We start from the raw sequence: 17,488 nt of genomic DNA, 5'->3' as shown, positions 1-17,488 counted from the left end.
ACCCCAGGGTTTCCAGGCAGGAGCCTTCCCCCTCCTCTCCACACGCACCCACCCTGGCAGCTGTCTGGGATCCACCCAAAGCCAGCACGTTATGCAAACATCCATTCCTCAGAACTGCCCCCAAGCCTTTCCTTCTGCTTTCATCCACCCAGGCCTTGCTCACACACACGCTCAGCCCAAGGGGAACCTTTGCCTGGTCAGCTGGGATGCCAACCCAGCATTCCCAGCATGGATATATATATATATTTCCAGGTGGTTTACCCGGGAAAATCAAGCACTGGGTTGGAAGGGATCTTAAAGCTCATCTTGTTCCACCCCCTGCCATGGGCAGGGACACCTTCCACAGTCCCAGGTGGCTCCAAGCACTGCCCAAGCTGCCCTTGGGCCCTGCCAGGGATGGGGAAGCCACAGCTGCTCTGGGCAGCCTGTGCCGGAGCCGGGGAAGGTGAGGCTGACCATTCCTTTCTCCCAGCGCAGCTCCTGGGCTGCACCAAGGGCGGAACACGTTCCTCCCCTGCGAGCACAAAGCTCGGCCGTGCCTATGACACAGTGTTTCCAGCAGCCCAGGGCCTGCTGCCAAGCACTCCGGGCTCTCCCAAGCCTCTGCCACGATTTCTTCATTAACCCTGCAATTATATTGGCTAACTCTGGCCAGCTATCTCAAGATGCAGCTTGTTGGGAAGTTACCACCAAACAAAGCACTGTCAGCTCCAGGTCACATCCTGACCTCCTCGGTCTTCCTCCTCCTCCTCCTCTCCCAGCCTGCACCGGTAGCACGGTGACTGGTAGCCCCAAAACCCCAATTTCCTCATCTGTAACCCAGTCATTTGCACGGGCTGCTCACCCCTGTGTCTGCAGCTGCTTTGCTCAATATTGATATGACAAATCTCTCCTATTTGACTCTGCCTGAAGTACAGGATTTCCAGGCACGAGTGACAGATGAACATAACTACGTTTCCAACACTTTCTCAGACTGCAATTTCGTGTCCATATGTCTTTCACGAGTGCTGCAATCATTAAGGGCCTTTTGGAATGCTTTGGGTTGGAAGTATCCTGGTGTGCCCTCATCATTCCTGGGGTGCTGCAGTGCCAAGCCAGTCCTGGCCATCTGCAGCTGAACTGGGTTTCGTGGAGAGCCTGGGACACTCCTCAAAGCCACCACCACTGCTGAACGCCACCTTCCTGCTGGGGTTCAGAGCACAGTGAGTGTCCCTGCTGGATAACTCCCTGGGAAAGGCTCCAAGTCACACCTGCACTTCTGAAAGGAGGCGATTTAAAAGCCTGACACTGATGGAATCTCGTCTTTGCTTACCAGGAGGCTGTGCCTTGGCAGCAGTCACTCAAACCCAGAATCAGAAACACTTTCCTTCACAGGACAGAGCTCAGGACACCAAGGAAAAAGCCCAATAATATACTTAAATCCCCAGCTTTGTACACAGATGTTAGCTAAGGCACAAAGGGAAATCTGTAACCTTCATTCCTATTCCAAATTCCTTTAAGGCTACCTGTGCCACCACTCCTATTTGTAAATGGTTCCTTTTCAATGACAACACAACCCAGATTTGGAACTCAGTGCCCTCGATCATGGAGCTTGGGCAATTGTGCCACCTCTGCCTCATTTCTGCAATAAAGGCTGCTAATGACACAGATCCTGCCTGGATTGAAAACAAAGGGGAACTGCAGGGGCTACTCACGAAGATCCAGGCTAACTGTTCCAAAGCAGCCTTTACTTTTTAATGAGCACATCTGCATGCACAGCCCCCGCCAGCCCAGGCTGCTCGAGGTGCAGAGCAGGGGATGCAGAGTCGGGCATGCAAATATTTGTCTGCGCTGTGACAGCCCATGCAGCTGCCTGCAGACAGCTCAGGAATGCACACAGCCCCCGGTGCCTGTGTGGTTTTCTCCTTAGCGAGCTGCAGAGTGAGAGATGTGACATATTCTAAATGCCTGCACACAGCCGGCTGTGGCACAGCCCTGCCAGGGCCCCGGTGACAGCTGGGCTGGCAGGGCCGCCCAGGCTGCCACAGCAATGCAGGCAGAGGCCAGACCTCCAGGAGGAATTCTCGAGCCAGGATGGGAAGATAAGACATTTAAATGAACTAATCTGCAGGGAGTTGCACGGAGTTCACATGAGTCATCTGGGTGTGGATGTCAATGTCTGGCCAAGGCGATAAGTGGATCCCCCCACCTCCCACACACAGGGTGTTATTCAGACATCACCTGATCTTCCTAGTGACTGCAGAGCCTCCAGAACCGGGGCCTTTGTTCCTGGGAATCACGGGAGGCACCCTCAGCATCCTTCCCCATGCTCCAAGCACGGAGCCAGCCCCTGTCTCTGCAGGATGGAGCACACACATAATGCTAACCCTAACATCCTGCTCTGGCCAGCAGAGCTGCACAAACACCAGGAGCTGAACATCATCTCTGCCACTAAGAGATGCTTCCCACATCCACAGCACTGTCTGTGCCATTAAACTGATATTAGGGGGTGGCTCAGGGCAGGGGCAGCAGGGCAGGGGATGCAGGGCAGGGGATGCAGGGTGGCTTAGGGCAGGGATGCAGGGCAGAGGATGCAGGGCAGCTCAGGCCAGGGGATGCAGGGCAGGGGCAGCAGGGTGGCTCAGGGCAGCAGGGCAGGGGATGCAGGGCAGGGGATGCAGGGCAGGGCATGCAGGGCAGGGCATGCAGGGTGGCTCAGGGCAGGGGATGCAGGGCAGGGGCAGCAGGGTGGCTCAGGGCAGCAGGGCAGGGGATGCAGGGCAGGGGATGCAGGGTGGCTCAGGGCAGGGGCAGCAGGGCAGGGGATGCAGGGTGGCTCAGGGCAGGGGATGCAGGGCAGGGGCAGCTCAGGGCAGCAGTGGGGTGTGCACAGCCTCAGCTCCCCCCACCCCAGCCCTGCAGCCCCATTCGTTCCCTGAGCATCCCCAGCCATTCCCAGCACAGATTCCTGAGATAGCCCGAGTTTGACATCATCTGTGGCAGCAGGCACAGCTGCCCTCCTGATGAAAGGGAATATCATCCCTGTTTACAGCAGCAGGAATTCCAGCCTCCATCAGCAGCCTGGACCTGCAGCTACAAGCCCAGGGCAGCCTGGCCCTGCATGGGACTGAACCAAACCAGTCCAGATCCAGAGCCACCACCAGCCCCAAACTGGTGCCAGAACAGGGCTATGGCAGGGAGAGTGACAGAGGCACAGCAGCACTGCCAGAACAGTTAACAGATTTCATTTTACAGAATCCCAGACTGGTTTGGGTCAGAAGGGACCTTAGAGCTCATCTCACTGGGCAGGGACACCTCCCACCAGCCCAGGCTGCTCAGGTCAGATCACTGACAGGTTTTTTAATTTTGATTTTTTGATCAGTCTTCAGTGCCCTAAACTCAACTCTATTTCCCAGTGCACCTGTTGACTTCTTTCCTCGTGATGTGTTTGAACTTAATGAGCTTCTGTCTGTGAAGAAATATAAAATTCACTAAGGAATTGTAGTTAATAATTGATTTTCAAGGCTACAATTTCTTTTAATGTGGGGCCAGGATCGTGAAGGGTGCAGGATGAACGCTATGGGCCAGATCCAGCTCTGCCATCCCCAGTACAGTGGGAATGCCTTTCCACACACATTATTTTCAGACAAGAAAGCAACAAAATTCAAGATCACTCTTAAAGGTGCCTGAATATTCACTAACTGCATAAATGAAATTGTCCAGAATTCTTTTGATACCACAATGCTTCAAATATCCTTAAAGCACTGTACAAGCAGCACTGGAAGCAGCTCACAAACTGACAGTGGATATAATTTAAGTGTCCTAAATTATTTAATTTTTTTCTTTACTGGTCTGTAGCGTCAGAACAGCCCACAAACACTAAATAACAAAGGCAAATTTTAAAACTGTATTTTCTTAATTTTTTTCTTTCATTTACCGAGGGGCAGAAACCCAAGAGCATTCTGCAGGCATTTTGCTGGGAGTCAGAGCACGGGTGAAACGTTTGAGGTGTGTTCTGCCATCTCCAGGGGGACTTGAAGCACATGCTGCCTCCTATCCCAGCTCCTGAAATGGGGTCCAGCAGCAGCCGAGCGCTGGTCCCACGCACTGCCAGCCCGGCAGGACATGCCCCATCTCTGCCACCATCCAAGATGTTACAGTGCCACCTTCAGTCGGAAACACGGGAGGAAAATCCCCTCCAAAGCCAGCCGTGCCCCAAGGAGGCTGCCCAGAGAGGCTGGGGGCTCCCAAGGCAGCGCCTCCACCGTGAATCTCTGCCTTGGCACTCATGGAATTGACTGAATTTAAAGCTTTCCTCGGTCCGTCACTCTGCATTCGCGGGATTTTGCCCAAGAGGTTGGAGGGTCCCCATCCCTGGCAGTGCCCAAGGGCAGCCTGGAGCACCTGGGGCAGTGAAGGTGTCCCTGCCATGGCAGGAGTGGCACTGGATGGGCTTTGAGGTCCCTCCAACCCAAACCAATCTGGGATTCTGTGAGCACAGAAAGCTTGAGGAACACATGAAGCAGGCCCCACCCAAATTATCCCTAAAACCACCTTAAATGGGAAAAAACCCACTTCTGGCTCCTCCAGCAGCATCTAAAACAGGTCCGGTATAAAAACAGATTCCCCATGTTTTACACCCAGATTTCAGGGCAGAAAAGGAAGCTCTAATGTTAAAGGACACCGGGAAGAAATTGATTTTCAGAGTGAGCTTTGCCAAATGGCTGCTCAGGAATCCATGGACTGCAGAGGACTCCAGAGCCAGGGCACAGCAGCCTGAGCCTGGGGCAGGATGGTGCCAGGCACTGAGGTGAAATCCACATTTCCTGCCTGTTCCACACTCCCACAGGTACACCCCACATTCACCAGCCCTCACTGAGCCCTGCTCTCAGATCTTCATTTAAAACTGGCTCATGAAATGCAAACCCCAACTACAGACACATCCAAAGCTCTACCTATGGTTACATAAAATTGCATCTGCATGAGACACTCTGGCTATGCATAATTTATCCCTACTCCCATGCACACACAGTAATTAGCCCTTGCTGACACTTAATGAATGGGAATTCTCATAAAAGTTCTCCAGTTTTTGTGCTTCATGCAAACATATTCAGTGACAAATTTTTGCTTCTTATCTAATCCAAGCCGTTCATCTGAAATAACGAATCGGTTGCCAACTGAAACTTTCTTTAAACTGGTTTTAAAAACAACACAAACACAGCACAAATTCATCTTTGAGAAGCAAAGGCACAACACAAAATTGTCTTTAAGAAGCAAAAGCCCTTCAGAAGTTGAGAGTTCCCCCCTGAAGTCATGCGTGCTGCGGGGGGATAAAGGAAGGGAGCAAAATAATCAGGCAGGCTGGAAAGCAGCAGTGATGCACTTGGTTATCTCACTGTGCTAATCCCCCATCAGGTGACTGCTCACAAGATTGCTTTAAGCCCTCATTACTGAGGGAGAAGCAGGACGGGCGCTTTGGTGACCCCAGAATAACACGTCTGACCTGGGAGAGGGCTCGGGGCATTGCAGAGCCACCCCAGGGAGCTGGAACCCCCAGCGGCTCAGGGAGGGGAGGCACAAAGTGCTCTGCTCTAAAGAAATCACACTGAAATACTGTAAATCAAACAGCTTTTGCTCCCCGGCCAGAAGACACAAATTAGTGACTGGGCTTCGGATGTAATTCCAGGAGCTCTGAACCTGCAGCTTGGCAGAGAGGAGCCTTTTAATTCTCTCATTAAAAGCCCTTCCAATTGAGGAGACATTAATTGTAGATTTTCACAATAATAAGCTCAAATCATATGACAACAAATCCTACAAGTCAGTTGGAGATATTTATAGCAGGACAGGTTATAACCTGTTGGTTGTGCTTCAGATACTTCCACCAGCTTGAAAATACTCCCCCTAAATGTGAATTTAAGGCAGAACAGCTTCTCTTCCCCTGATCCAAGCCATGGGGAGTACCTGGCTGTCACCACTCACTGTCACCTACTCCAGCACACACACAGAGTGCTCTGGAGGCTGGGAAGTCACAGGTACATTTACAAAATAAATTAAATACAATACAGAGCACTGAAGCCAATATTCCACTGGATTGGTCTAATCTAGGGAAATAAAAAAGCAAAACTCCAAACTCACCTTGATCATTTCTGCCACATAGCTCTCTGGTCCTGTGTATTCTGTGGAATCTTTGACTTTCACCAAGACAATAAAGCACAAATAGTGCCACATGTTGTGCTCCTCCTTAATGTGCTCTTCAAAGGTCACTGTCTTGTTGTCAAACTTATCTCTCTCCAAACCTGTGAGAGGACACAGGGAGAACCATGAGTGTTTGCCAGCTGGGGACCAGGAAAATCAGCTCTAGGACAAAACTGGCTTCTAAAGTCTGCTGCACTTCTGCAAGTCACAGTCATTCTGGAATGGACACTGAATATCAGCATAAAATGTGACAAACACCCAGGGAGAGAAGGAAGGAGGGAGGGAAGGAGAGAAGGAAGGAGGGGAGGGAGGAAGAGAAAGGAGAAAGGAGAAAGGAGAAAGGAGAAAGGAGAAAGGAGAAAGGAGAAAGGAGAAAGGAGAAAGGAGAAAGGAGAAAGGAGAAGAGAAAGGAGAAAGGAGAAGAGAAAGGAGAGGAAAAAAGGTCAGACAAGAAAGAGAAGAAGAGGAGGAAGAGAAGGAAGAGAGAGTAAAGTGTAACAAGTACTGCTTATATTTATCATACATAACAGAAAAAATACTGGTTAAAAAAGGCAACAACCCCGTAGCAAGCAGTTAGTTGGATTTCATAACACATCTCCTATTTTTGGGCAAACTGATAGCAAAAGCGACGTTTGCTTTGCAGCAAATTTCCAAAGGTTCCCCCGTCAGGCTGCGTGTTATGCAACATGGCAGGACTGTGTCAGTCAGCCCAGCACCTCCACTCCCAACCTGCTGGTGGGAAAAGCTCCACAGCACGCTTGGAAGAAATGACTGCTCACAAAAACCCCTCCTGCTCCCAGAGGAAGCTGCTCTTGGGGGCAGAGGGGAAGCTAGAGCTGGAGTCTGGAGGGAAAATGGCATCCAGAGCATTGCCCATCTGCTCCTGCTGCCAAGCTGCAGTGCACGTGGTGCCCAGGAACATGAACTGAGCAATGCCAGCAGGAACAGCAGCAATTCAGGGCTTTTTCCTCTGAGCTTGCAGCTCTCCCTGCCTTACCCAGAGTAACCCCTTCTTGTTAAGGGTGTCTCCACACTTACCACAAATAAAGCAAGTTGTTTTTAAAATTTCTTCTTTCTTCTGTTTTTCACTCCTTAGATCAGCAAAGGTGTCAATGATCACCCCAAAAATCAGGTTCAGGACGATGATGATGACCATGAAGAAGAACAACAGATCATAGATCACTCTAGCAGCAAAGAGAGGTTCCTGCAAGGTACATTTTGGAATTATTAACAGCCCAATTAGGTACACCTCACCCTTATTACCACCCTGCCCCACACCCCTTTGCCTGAGGTTCTCCCCTGTGATGCTCTCCAAGGGGAACTCACAACTCAAAACATTAAATGAAACTAAAATGCAAAAATCACTGAAAGAAAAGCCAAATCAGTCAGCTCCAGTGTGGGATCTCTGCAGAGCTGCTCTTCCTGTGTCCAAGATTTTGGACTTCTCTCACTTTCACAAGAGAAAAACTCTTCTGTCACTCACTGAAGATTGTTCTCAGCCCTCCCTGAAGCCCTTCCAAATTACATCCTTATATTAATCTACAGTGTATCAACAGAGGAGCAGTGGGGACCATTAACTTTTTAACTGGAATTTAATATCATTAATTGCATTTAATAGCCATGTAAGCTGGACCTTTCAGTGCACATTCCACATTTATTGCAGGCCTGAATATCCAAAATATCCAGCCCCCATTTTCACAATCAGGCTGCCAGTCAAGTGCCAAACTTATTATTAAGAATTAAGTAACTTTGAAGGCTAAGTTTAAGAAAAAATCTTTGAAACGTCAGGTAAAACAAAAAAATGCTGCCCCCAGTGTGGCTTTGGGAGTGACAGCCTGAGCCTCAGATCACAGAACCAGCACAGAATGGTAGAATGGGTGGGATGGGACCCTAAATCCCATCCAGGGACCCCTCCCACTGTCCCAGGTGCTCCAGCCCCAATGTCCAGCCTGGCCTTGGGCACTGCCAGGGATCCAGGGGCAGCCACAGCTGCTCTGGGCACCTCTGCCAGGGCTGCCCACCCTGACAGAATAGGATTTCTTCCTAACTGATGGACACAAAAGCTGAAACAGCAGTCAGAGGGGGAGCCAGAGGGGTGTTATGGAAAATTCCTGCGGCTTATCCTGGTCCTCACTCCGATGACAGCTCCAAACCTCATCATCCTTCCTCCCCCACACTCCCACCAGCCCAGCCTGGTCCCTGTCCTCTCCTCCCTCCCATCTCACACACTGCCTCTCCCCAGGGATGCTGCCCCTGGCACCCAGCAGCCAGCACAGCATCCCCTGAGCTCCTCAGGCTCCTCCCTCACTGCTCTGTGCCCATCTCCTTCCTGCAGCTCCTCAGCTCCAGCTCACACTGCTGCTCCCCCATGCTGCTCTCTGGACAGCCCAGAAGTGATGAGAGCCTGGGAGGGGTGCCTGGAGCTCAGTGGGACCCCAGGGATGTCACCCCAGGGATGTCACCCCCAGGGATGTCACCCCAGGGATGTCACCCGAGGGATGTCACCCCCAGGGATGTCACCCCCAGAGATGTCACCCCCAGGGATGTCACCCCAGGGATGTGACCCCCAGGGATGTCACCCCAGGGATGTCACCCGAGGGATGTCACCCCCAGGGATGTCACCCCCAGAGATGTCACCCCCAGGGATGTCACCCCAGGGATGTGACCCCCAGGGATGTCACCCCAGGGATGTCACCCCCAGAGATGTCACCCCCAGAGATGTCACCCCCAGAGATGTCACCCCCAGAGATGTCACCCCAGGGATGTCACCCCCTCTGATGTCACCCCCTCTGATGTCACCCCCAGGGATGTCTCAGCCCCTCTGACGTCCCCCCAAGGGATGTCACCCCCAGAGATGTCACCCCCAGAGATGTCCCCCTGTGCATTCAGAGCAGAGCACACCCGCTCTCCCAGCAGAGCTCGGCAGCACTCTCCACCCCCAGCCCTGGTGATTTACCTCTTTGGAAGGTTTCCTGAGCACATCACCTACTCCACCCCCGCTCCTGAGCCCGTGACTCAGAACAGTAACAATGCACATCAGCAGCGTCTCGCACGTATGCTCCTTGTTCTCTTCCTCCAGCTCCTCGGTGAGCAGCTCTGGGAACACAGCAAGCAGAGACACGTTTAGAGCCAAGATTAGCTCTAGATCCTCCTCTCCATTCTTTGCTGGCTGTGCTCTCTCCCCCCTCACACTGCCAGCCTGTGCTGCAGGTCCCTGTGGCTCATTTCCCAAATAATCAATCACAAACAGTGTGGGTTGGGGGGAACCTCACTCATCCAGCCCCTGCCCAGCAGGGTCACCTGGAGCAGTGACACAGAACATCCAGGTGGGGTTGGGATGTCCCCAGAGAGGGAAACGCCACAACTCCCTGGGCAGCTGCTCCAGGGCTCTGCCCCCTCCATGGAGAGAAGCTCTTCCTCATGCTGAGGCAGAACCTGTTTTGGTTTATGGCCACTGCTCCCTGTCCCGTCACTGGGAAGGGTCTGAAGCCATTCTCTGACAGCCCCTGGGGATATTGTGAGGATTGATGGGATCCCCTCCCAGTCTTCCCTGGACTAAACAGGCCCTGAACAGTCTCTGCCCATAGGGGAGATGCTCCAGACCCCTCCTCACCCCAAAACCTCCCTGGACCCATTCCAGAGCCCCCTGGGAGCAGATCTCCTCCCTGCCCTCCTCTCCCCACCACCATTTTCCCTTGTGCCTGGGCTGCTGCCTGTGACTGGGTGCAATCTCTCTGCATGCCTGCTCTCATGCACAGCTCAGCTCAGCAGATGCCTGTTTATACAGAACCCGAGCTTTCTGACAGCTCCGAGGACAAAGTGTTGCCTCTTCCACTCTCCCCTGGTGCCTGACAGATTGCACAGCCTTTGGGCTGCACTCAAAATGGCAACTTCCACTCGGAGCTTTCAAATGGCTAAAAGATCACTGCTTGTGGAAACAGCGTCGTGCCAGAAAAGCAGCACACCTCTCCTGACCTTCTCTTCGCTCAGCTCCAGGCTCCAACTTCACTGCTTCACTTGCAGAGCTGCTAAAATCCACTCCCTAATGTCACACACTCCCCTGTACCCATTAAACATCTCCCAGAAACGCTCCTGAGCAGATCCCACCCTCCCACAGGCCGCCCTGTGCAGCCCTGAATACCCAAAACCCGAGAGCAGTGGCCAAATATGGGCACCAGGAACACCCCTGAGCACACAGGACCCTGGAATTATTCTGATTATTTGTGATACAAAAACATCCCTGAGCTTTCCTTCCTGCAGCCAGAGAGGAGCTGAGAGAAGCAGCTTTTCCTGCAGCAAGGCTGAATTTTACTGCCCCAGAGAGGACCCCTGAGCCAAGCAGAGCCTCTGCTCCTGTGAGCAGGGCTGGTGGCCATCATTGACCATGCAAGAGCTTTCCTTCCCAGAGAAACTGGGATGTTCTGTCTGCCCCTCCCAGCCAGCACCATAAATCTCCCACATGGAAATTACATTTTCTAGAAATAAAACTGAAATATTTCAATACCCAGGTAATATCTCACTTTCTTGATCTCCAAAGCTCCCCAACCTATCCCTGTCTACTTAATCCATCGAGCACTTCCTGCCATGATATTAAAAGTTTCCTTAGTTTGAGACAGAACAATGCTGCCAATAAACCATATTTCACAGGGCATTATCTTCTGAGATCACATTTAATAGCCTCATGTTTTAAAATAATAAACTTTGCAAAGAGGCAAACTGCATCTCTTCCTTCTGCAATTGATGCAGAAAATTAAAGAGTATGGCAGTGTTTTATGAAGTCTGGTTTAGTTGTAAGTTTCTCTGCTTTAGTCACTTCATCTAACAGATGTTAGTTATGCTGCTGGCCTAAATTAATCCTATCTCAAGTTAATCTCGTGATAGCTTTGTTCTCAAATTTATTGCATAGGATTTTCTAAAGAAGTCATTTTAATTGAAGGTGATTAAGTAAAGAAAGAGTGCAAGCTCAGGGTGAGTTAGGAATCCCAGGGAGGTACTCACGGTCCGAGGGGATGATGGAGGAGCAGTTCTCACTGCTGCCTGCCTTGCACACATCTGAGTAGAGGAACTCCCCAGTCATGGTCTCACCGGGCTCTGTGCGATCTGAAACCACAAAATGCTGCATCAAAGGATGCTCCAACACCCTGCAAGGTGACTCCTCAGGTACTGGGGCTCCCCATCACACTCAGTGTGCAACTACAAGGCATTTAGAGCAGTACCTTACCCTAGAGTTTAGAAGGGCACACTTACTTCCTGATTTACACATTCCATGGTTTTAAATTCAACACAAAACCTTTATTTCCCAGAATCCCAGATTCACTGAGGTTGGAAAAGAACTCCAAGATTCTTCATTTAGTGGCTGGTGCCCCAGCCCAGAGCACTGAATGCCACATCCAGGTCTTATTTGGGTACCTCCAGGGATGGGCACTCCAAACCTGCCTGGGCAGCCCCTTCCAAGGCCTGAGCACCCTTTCCATGGAGAAATTCCTGCTGCTGTCCCACCTGGAGCTCATTCCCCTCGTCCCGTCCATGCCCTGGGGAACAAGAACCCATTAACACAACCCAGGGGAAGGAGCAGCTGGCACCGACCTGGCAGCAGGGTCTCGTTGGGCAGCTTGTCCACTTCCAGGATGAAGTCGTCCTTGAAGAAGAGGTAGCCCACGATGGAGAAGAGGTAGACCAGGATGAGGGCGAGCACGGCCGTCAGGATGATGGAGCGCCCGTTGCGCGTCACGCTCTTGATGACGTTGAGCAGCGTCTCCTCCCGGTACACCAGGTCAAAGAGCTGGGGACAGCCACGGCAGCACGTGGGGCACCAGCAGCACTGCTGGCACCTGTCGTGGCCCCAGCACCCTGAGGCAGCTGTGCCCTCCCTGCAGCAGCCTGGCCAGCAGCCCAGGTGTTCCTGCTTTGGTGCTAGGCATGCACCAGGCTGCCAGCACAGGCTGCTGCCTGGCTTTAATTTATAGTATTATCTGCCCCCTCACAGCCTCCAAACAGCTCACTGCAAAAATTGCAATTTGCTGTTTTCTTGAAATCTTCATTTACTGAGCATTTAATTAAATAAGTGATATTTTTCCCCCCAAAATCTGTGTTTAGATTTCTCTGCTGTTTCCTTCATTTTTCACTGAGTCTGGGACAAGCCACAGCAGAGCCCAGGTTGTGGCTGTGATCCTGGTGGATCACAGACAGGTATTTGTTAAACTGGACCTCCATGAACACAGCAAATAACCAGCTCAGGTACCAGAGGATGTGGCAAACACCAACCAAAGCCACAAAACCAGCCTCTTCTGAATGGGATTCAGCTTTGCTTCAACACTGACACATCACCACCACCACCACCAGATCCCCTCCTTCAGTGCTATTCTAGAAGCACTGTGCTGTGCAAGGTGAATCCCACCCCAGAGAGAGGGAATGTGTGCCAGGATGTGTGTCCATCTGTGAGGGCTGGAGCCTGGCTCAGCCACGGAGACACTCCAGAGTCATCCAGCTCTCAGAAAGCACAGACACTGTGCCACATTATTGGTAACAACACAGCAAAGCATCACAGCACATCTCATTCTGCCCCATGGCAGGGACACCTCCACTGTCCCAGGTGCTGCCAGCCCCAATGTCCAGCCTGGCCTTGGGCACTGCCAGGGATCCAGGGGCAGCCACAGCTGCTCTGGGCACCTGTGCCAGGGCTGCCCACCCTCCCAGGGAAGGATTTCTTCCTCATATCTCATCTAAATCTCTCATCTTTGGTTTAAATCCATCCCCCCATGTCCTCTCCCTATCTGTGCAAGAAGTCACACATCAGCAGAGGGATGTGGCAGGAGTCCTGCTGTCTCCCTAGGTAACTTCTCCTAAAGAAAACCTCCAGTCTGTGGCTCTTCCCAGTGTCTGTGCAACAGCTTCCCACAGAAAAGCAGAAATGTTCCTGCATATGCCCAAGATGGGACTTCACCAACAGAGCAGAAGATGTTCTGAGGGCCAAGCAAGCACCCACCAAGAGGCTGTAGAAGAACTCGTGCACGAAGAGCCCCAGGGCACAGATGAGCAGGTACAGCAGGTGGTAGAGGAACTCCACGTCCATGATCATGGCCTTGTACCCTCGCGTGAAGGTTCCGCAGTTACCCACAAAACTCATCAGGAAAATGATTTTATTACAAACCTAAGGGAAGATCAACCATAAATTAGGTACAGTATCAGAGAAAACAGATTGGTTTTTTTCAAGCTGGAGGCAACTAGGCACTTTGTTGGGCAATCCTTTCCAATGTTTGACCATTAAGAAATTCCTGCTGCTGTCCCCCCTGTGCCTCCCCAGCCCACCCTGAGGCCGCTCCCTCTCCTCCTGTCCCTGTTCCCTGAGAGCAGATCCCAAATCCCCCAGCTCCTGTCAGGAGCTGTGTGTCCCTCCTGACCCTCCTTTTGTCCAGGCTGAGCCCCTTCCCAGCTCCCCCCATCAGACTCACAGTGCATCGTTTTGTGAGCCTCACACAACCCCATAGACACTGAGGCACTGTGGGTGAATAACCTCGTGCTTTAGGTCACAGACTCCTCCCCATGCCTGTGTGAAGCTGGAGCTGTTCCTACACTGAGCAAAACCTCAGAGCTCTGTCTGCAGCCTGGGGAGCCAGGATTAAACGAGCAACTCAGAGCCCTTGTGTGAGGAGCAGCCCAAGGAGGGAATTACTCCTCTCACCACCGTGTCCCAGGCTATTTCTGTTCCATGCCTTCACACAGAGGTAAGGAACCCTGCCATCAGGGGCAGAGGGGTTCAGAGAGGCCCCCTGGGTGCTTACATTGAAGGCTCCCAGCAGGAAGAGGGTGGGCTGCAGCCCCACGGAGAAGATGAGGCGCAGGATGGTGGAGGCGATGAGGGCGCGGATGCCGTGGGGCTTGGGCAGCGCGATGACAATGGCCAGGGAGATGAGCATGGCTGTCCACAGCAGCCCCGACAGGTGGGGCTCCAGCGTGCCTGGGCAGAGGCAGAACACACCATTGCTGCACCTCCAAACCCACCAGAGCACTGCCCTGGGTCCTGCCTGCGTGGGCATCACCCACCCACTGCCCTGGGTCCTGCCTGCGTGGGCATCACCCACCCACTGCCCTGGGTCCTGCCTGCGTGGGGCATCACCCACCCACTGCCCTGGGTCCTGCCTTGGTGGGGCATCATCCATCATTGCCCTGGGTCCTGCCTGCGTGGGGCATCACCCACCCACTGCCCTGGGTCCTGCCTGCGTGGGCATCACCCACCCACTGCCCTGGGTCCTGCCTGCGTGGGGCATCACCCACCCACTGCCCTGGGTCCTGCCTGCGTGGGCATCACCCACCCACTGCCCTGGGTCCTGCCTGCGTGGGGCATCACCCACCCACTGCCCTGTGTCCTGCCTGGGTGGGCATCACCCACCCACTGCCCTGGGTCCTGCCTGGGTGGGCATCACCCACCCACTGCCCTGTGTCCTGCCTGGGTGGGCATCACCCACCCGCTGCCCTGGGTCCTGCCTTGGTGGGGCATCATCCATCATTGCCCTGGGTCCTGCCTGCGTGGGCATCACCCACCCGTGTTCAGCCAGCCCTGGTGGCACAGCAGCACCTTTAATTACAAACTCGTTACTAAATCCTTATGCAGGTGATAAGTGCTACAGCATCTCCACTGTGGTGCTCACACCTGAGTGCTGAGGGCCTCTGCAGCCCCTGTGCTGTGCAGAGGCAGTGCCTGGGCAGGTGAGGACACTCCCTGGCACTGCCCCTGATGTGCTTTTGGTCAGACCCTCACACTCACTTTTGGCATCTTTTGCTATTTCTGGGTCTATTCAGACTGTCCCCTGAGGCTGGCTGCTTACACAACACCGAGCCTTGCAGCTAAAAATACACTTCCCTGAAAGAGCCATAAAAAATATCCAGTCCCAAACACCATTTACCCAGGTTGATGCAGAATGGCAGACACCTCTTCCTCAAAGCTGACTTAAAAAAATTTTGCCTTCAAGCAACTGGTTCCTCAACAGACAAAACAGCAAGATCCCCCAAATTTCACAGCACTCTGCAGCTCTTCTGCAAGCACATCCTCTCAGAACTTGTGTCTGACTGGCAAGATCCTCACCCAGGGCTTTTCTCCCTGCTCCCAAATTCAGGCAGCTTAGGAAATATTACTCTCATCTGACTACCACGAGCAGCCATTTAATCTTGTTCCAAATCACTGCAGATTAATAAAGACAGCAGAGGATGGATGGAAATTAAAAGTTAATAAGCGTAAAGTTGAACAGCTGTTTTGGCTGCCTGGGGGAGTCTGGGCTCCTGAGCTGTCACACAGCACGAGGTGCAGAGCTGGCAGCGGAGTCACTGGGTGGGAACAAGCCCCAGCACGGGGAGGGACACAGGAAATGTGCAGCAGCTTATTTAGGACCGACTTATCTAGAGAATCTAAACAAGATTTATTGGGAATTCATTTGCTTTCAGGAGCTGCAGCAGCTTGCAGCAGGCGTGAGGAACACCTGGAGTGAGTGAGGCTCCCAGGGGCTCCCCGAACACCCAGGCTGGGAGCAGCATCCTCGTCCTGGCACGCGGAGCTAAGGGTGGTCACTGCTCACCTGCTGCACCCACCCTGACCCCAGGGCCTTGCTGGGACTCCCTGCACAGCCACAGGGAACGTGCAGCCAGCAGGGACTTCTGCCTGTCTGGAATTCTCACCATTCCAGCACCAAATTCCAGGCATCCAGTTTTGTTTCTGCTCCTCAAGTCAGAAGTTTTACAGCTTCTGCTACTGTCAGATGCTCATCAGCTGCTCAGTTCACCGTGTCTGAGCAATTCAAGACACTGACAACTTCCCCCAAACAGTCTGTTTGGAAGAGTCTTTTTTTTTTTTAAGCTAAATATAAGATATACATGTATTTATTTACTTTACTTTTTGGATTCTAACTAGGAGAGGAAGAGGTTTTATCAAAATGCTGGGAATGGGCTCCTCTTCCCCATCCTCCTGTGGCCACTGCTCCCCTGGCAAGGCAGGACAATGTCACCCACCCCCAGCACTCACAGCCCTCCTGGAGCACCAGGAAAAGTTTGTGGAAAATGCCATTAATAAACTGCAAGCTCAAGGAAAACAACACATTCAACATTTCACCTATTTTTAGCTCAATCCTTAATTACAGGACTTTAGACTGAAGCAGAACAGTCAAGCAATTAGAGGAGGATGTTTGTCTCAGGTAATTTTTTCCCCTAGGAAAAAGCATGGCTCTACATTTTCCTTAAAAAATGTCTCAAGAAAGAGTAAGAGAACGGCAGAGCTTAAAACAAGGCAATGTCAAAAGCCAAATTCTGTTCTCCTTCTCCCACTGATGTAGTGCACAGACACGAGTGGGGAGAGCAGAATGTGGCTCACTACACCTTATTTGTTCACATGTTTTTTAGGTTAAATATCAGTACCTCCTCGAATTCCCTTGAATGGGTAGAAAAATGCCACGAGCAGGTTCATGAGGACAGCCAGGTTGAAGGAAATGCTGCTCCAGAAGGACATGTTCCGAGCACACCAGTACAGGAAAGGCTGAGCTGAAAGAGAGAAAATGATTCCTTTTTAATGGAGGGTTTAGTAAAAATAAGAGGTCTCTATATAAAAAAAAATGTATCACCACCAAAACAAGTTTGTTTTCAGTTTGCCCAAAAGCACAGCATCAAAAGTAATAATATTAATGGCTAATTTGGAAGTTTTTTAAATTATTCTTCATCCTGGGGGCCCTTCAAGTTTCCTAGATGGTGTTTTAAGGCAAAGGATCCCTGTTTCCAACATGGTTTAGCAGCAGCAAGAGAACAAGCTGAGGAACTGCAGAGATCAAGCACTTGAGGCCTCCCCTAATAACACACTTTGTACTCAGAGTCACACAGGAACAATTTGGGGGAGGAAAATGAGCTCCAGCCCCATCCCTGCCAGCAGCTCACCTGCACCAGGCAGTGCCACCTGCAAATTCATTTTCTGCTGAGAACAGCCCCAAACAGCCCCAGAATAAGCAGGGGGTGAAGCTCCCTGGCCTTCCCTCTGCTCCGGGGGCAAAGGACTCAGCACATCTCAGTGTACAACCAACAGCACATTTAAATCCTTAATGTTCCCAGAAATACTTCTCAAAAAGACTCCTAATTTTAATAATCCCTCAGCCAGAACCAAGAGGCAGAAAGCAGAAAGATTCCTTTGCTGAAGTGGTCATGAACCCAGCAAAGCTGCCTTGCAGTAATTTCCTCTGCATCCAGGCAAAATCCCCTGATTTTGGCTCCTGCAGGCTTACTGCACAGCAAACTGAGTCCTCCTGAAATCTAGAGTGGTGAAAAAGCTCCATTAAAAATGCTC

General features: G+C 51.8%; 1 protein-coding gene across 1 annotated transcript in view; it reads right to left on the bottom strand.

The window, feature by feature from the left end:
• The window catches only part of ITPR1 (inositol 1,4,5-trisphosphate receptor type 1), a 160,408-nt gene that overhangs the window by 12,029 nt on the left and 130,891 nt on the right, over nucleotides 1-17,488 (bottom strand). The window contains exons 52-59 of the mRNA XM_058813043.1: nucleotides 16,576-16,698; nucleotides 13,956-14,131; nucleotides 13,160-13,324; nucleotides 11,761-11,956; nucleotides 11,173-11,274; nucleotides 9,131-9,270; nucleotides 7,213-7,378; nucleotides 6,115-6,275 (exon numbers count right to left, since the gene is read on the bottom strand). Coding sequence (XP_058669026.1) covers nucleotides 6,115-6,275; nucleotides 7,213-7,378; nucleotides 9,131-9,270; nucleotides 11,173-11,274; nucleotides 11,761-11,956; nucleotides 13,160-13,324; nucleotides 13,956-14,131; nucleotides 16,576-16,698 — 1,229 coding nt within the window. The remainder of the gene's footprint in view (nucleotides 1-6,114; nucleotides 6,276-7,212; nucleotides 7,379-9,130; nucleotides 9,271-11,172; nucleotides 11,275-11,760; nucleotides 11,957-13,159; nucleotides 13,325-13,955; nucleotides 14,132-16,575; nucleotides 16,699-17,488) is intronic.

This window comes from Ammospiza caudacuta, chromosome 12 (genome assembly GCF_027887145.1).
Source record: "Ammospiza caudacuta isolate bAmmCau1 chromosome 12, bAmmCau1.pri, whole genome shotgun sequence".
NCBI classification, from domain to species: Eukaryota; Metazoa; Chordata; class Aves; order Passeriformes; family Passerellidae; genus Ammospiza; species Ammospiza caudacuta.
The sequence above is the reverse complement of the archived record's forward strand: the minus strand, read 5'-3'. Positions and strand labels throughout refer to the sequence as shown.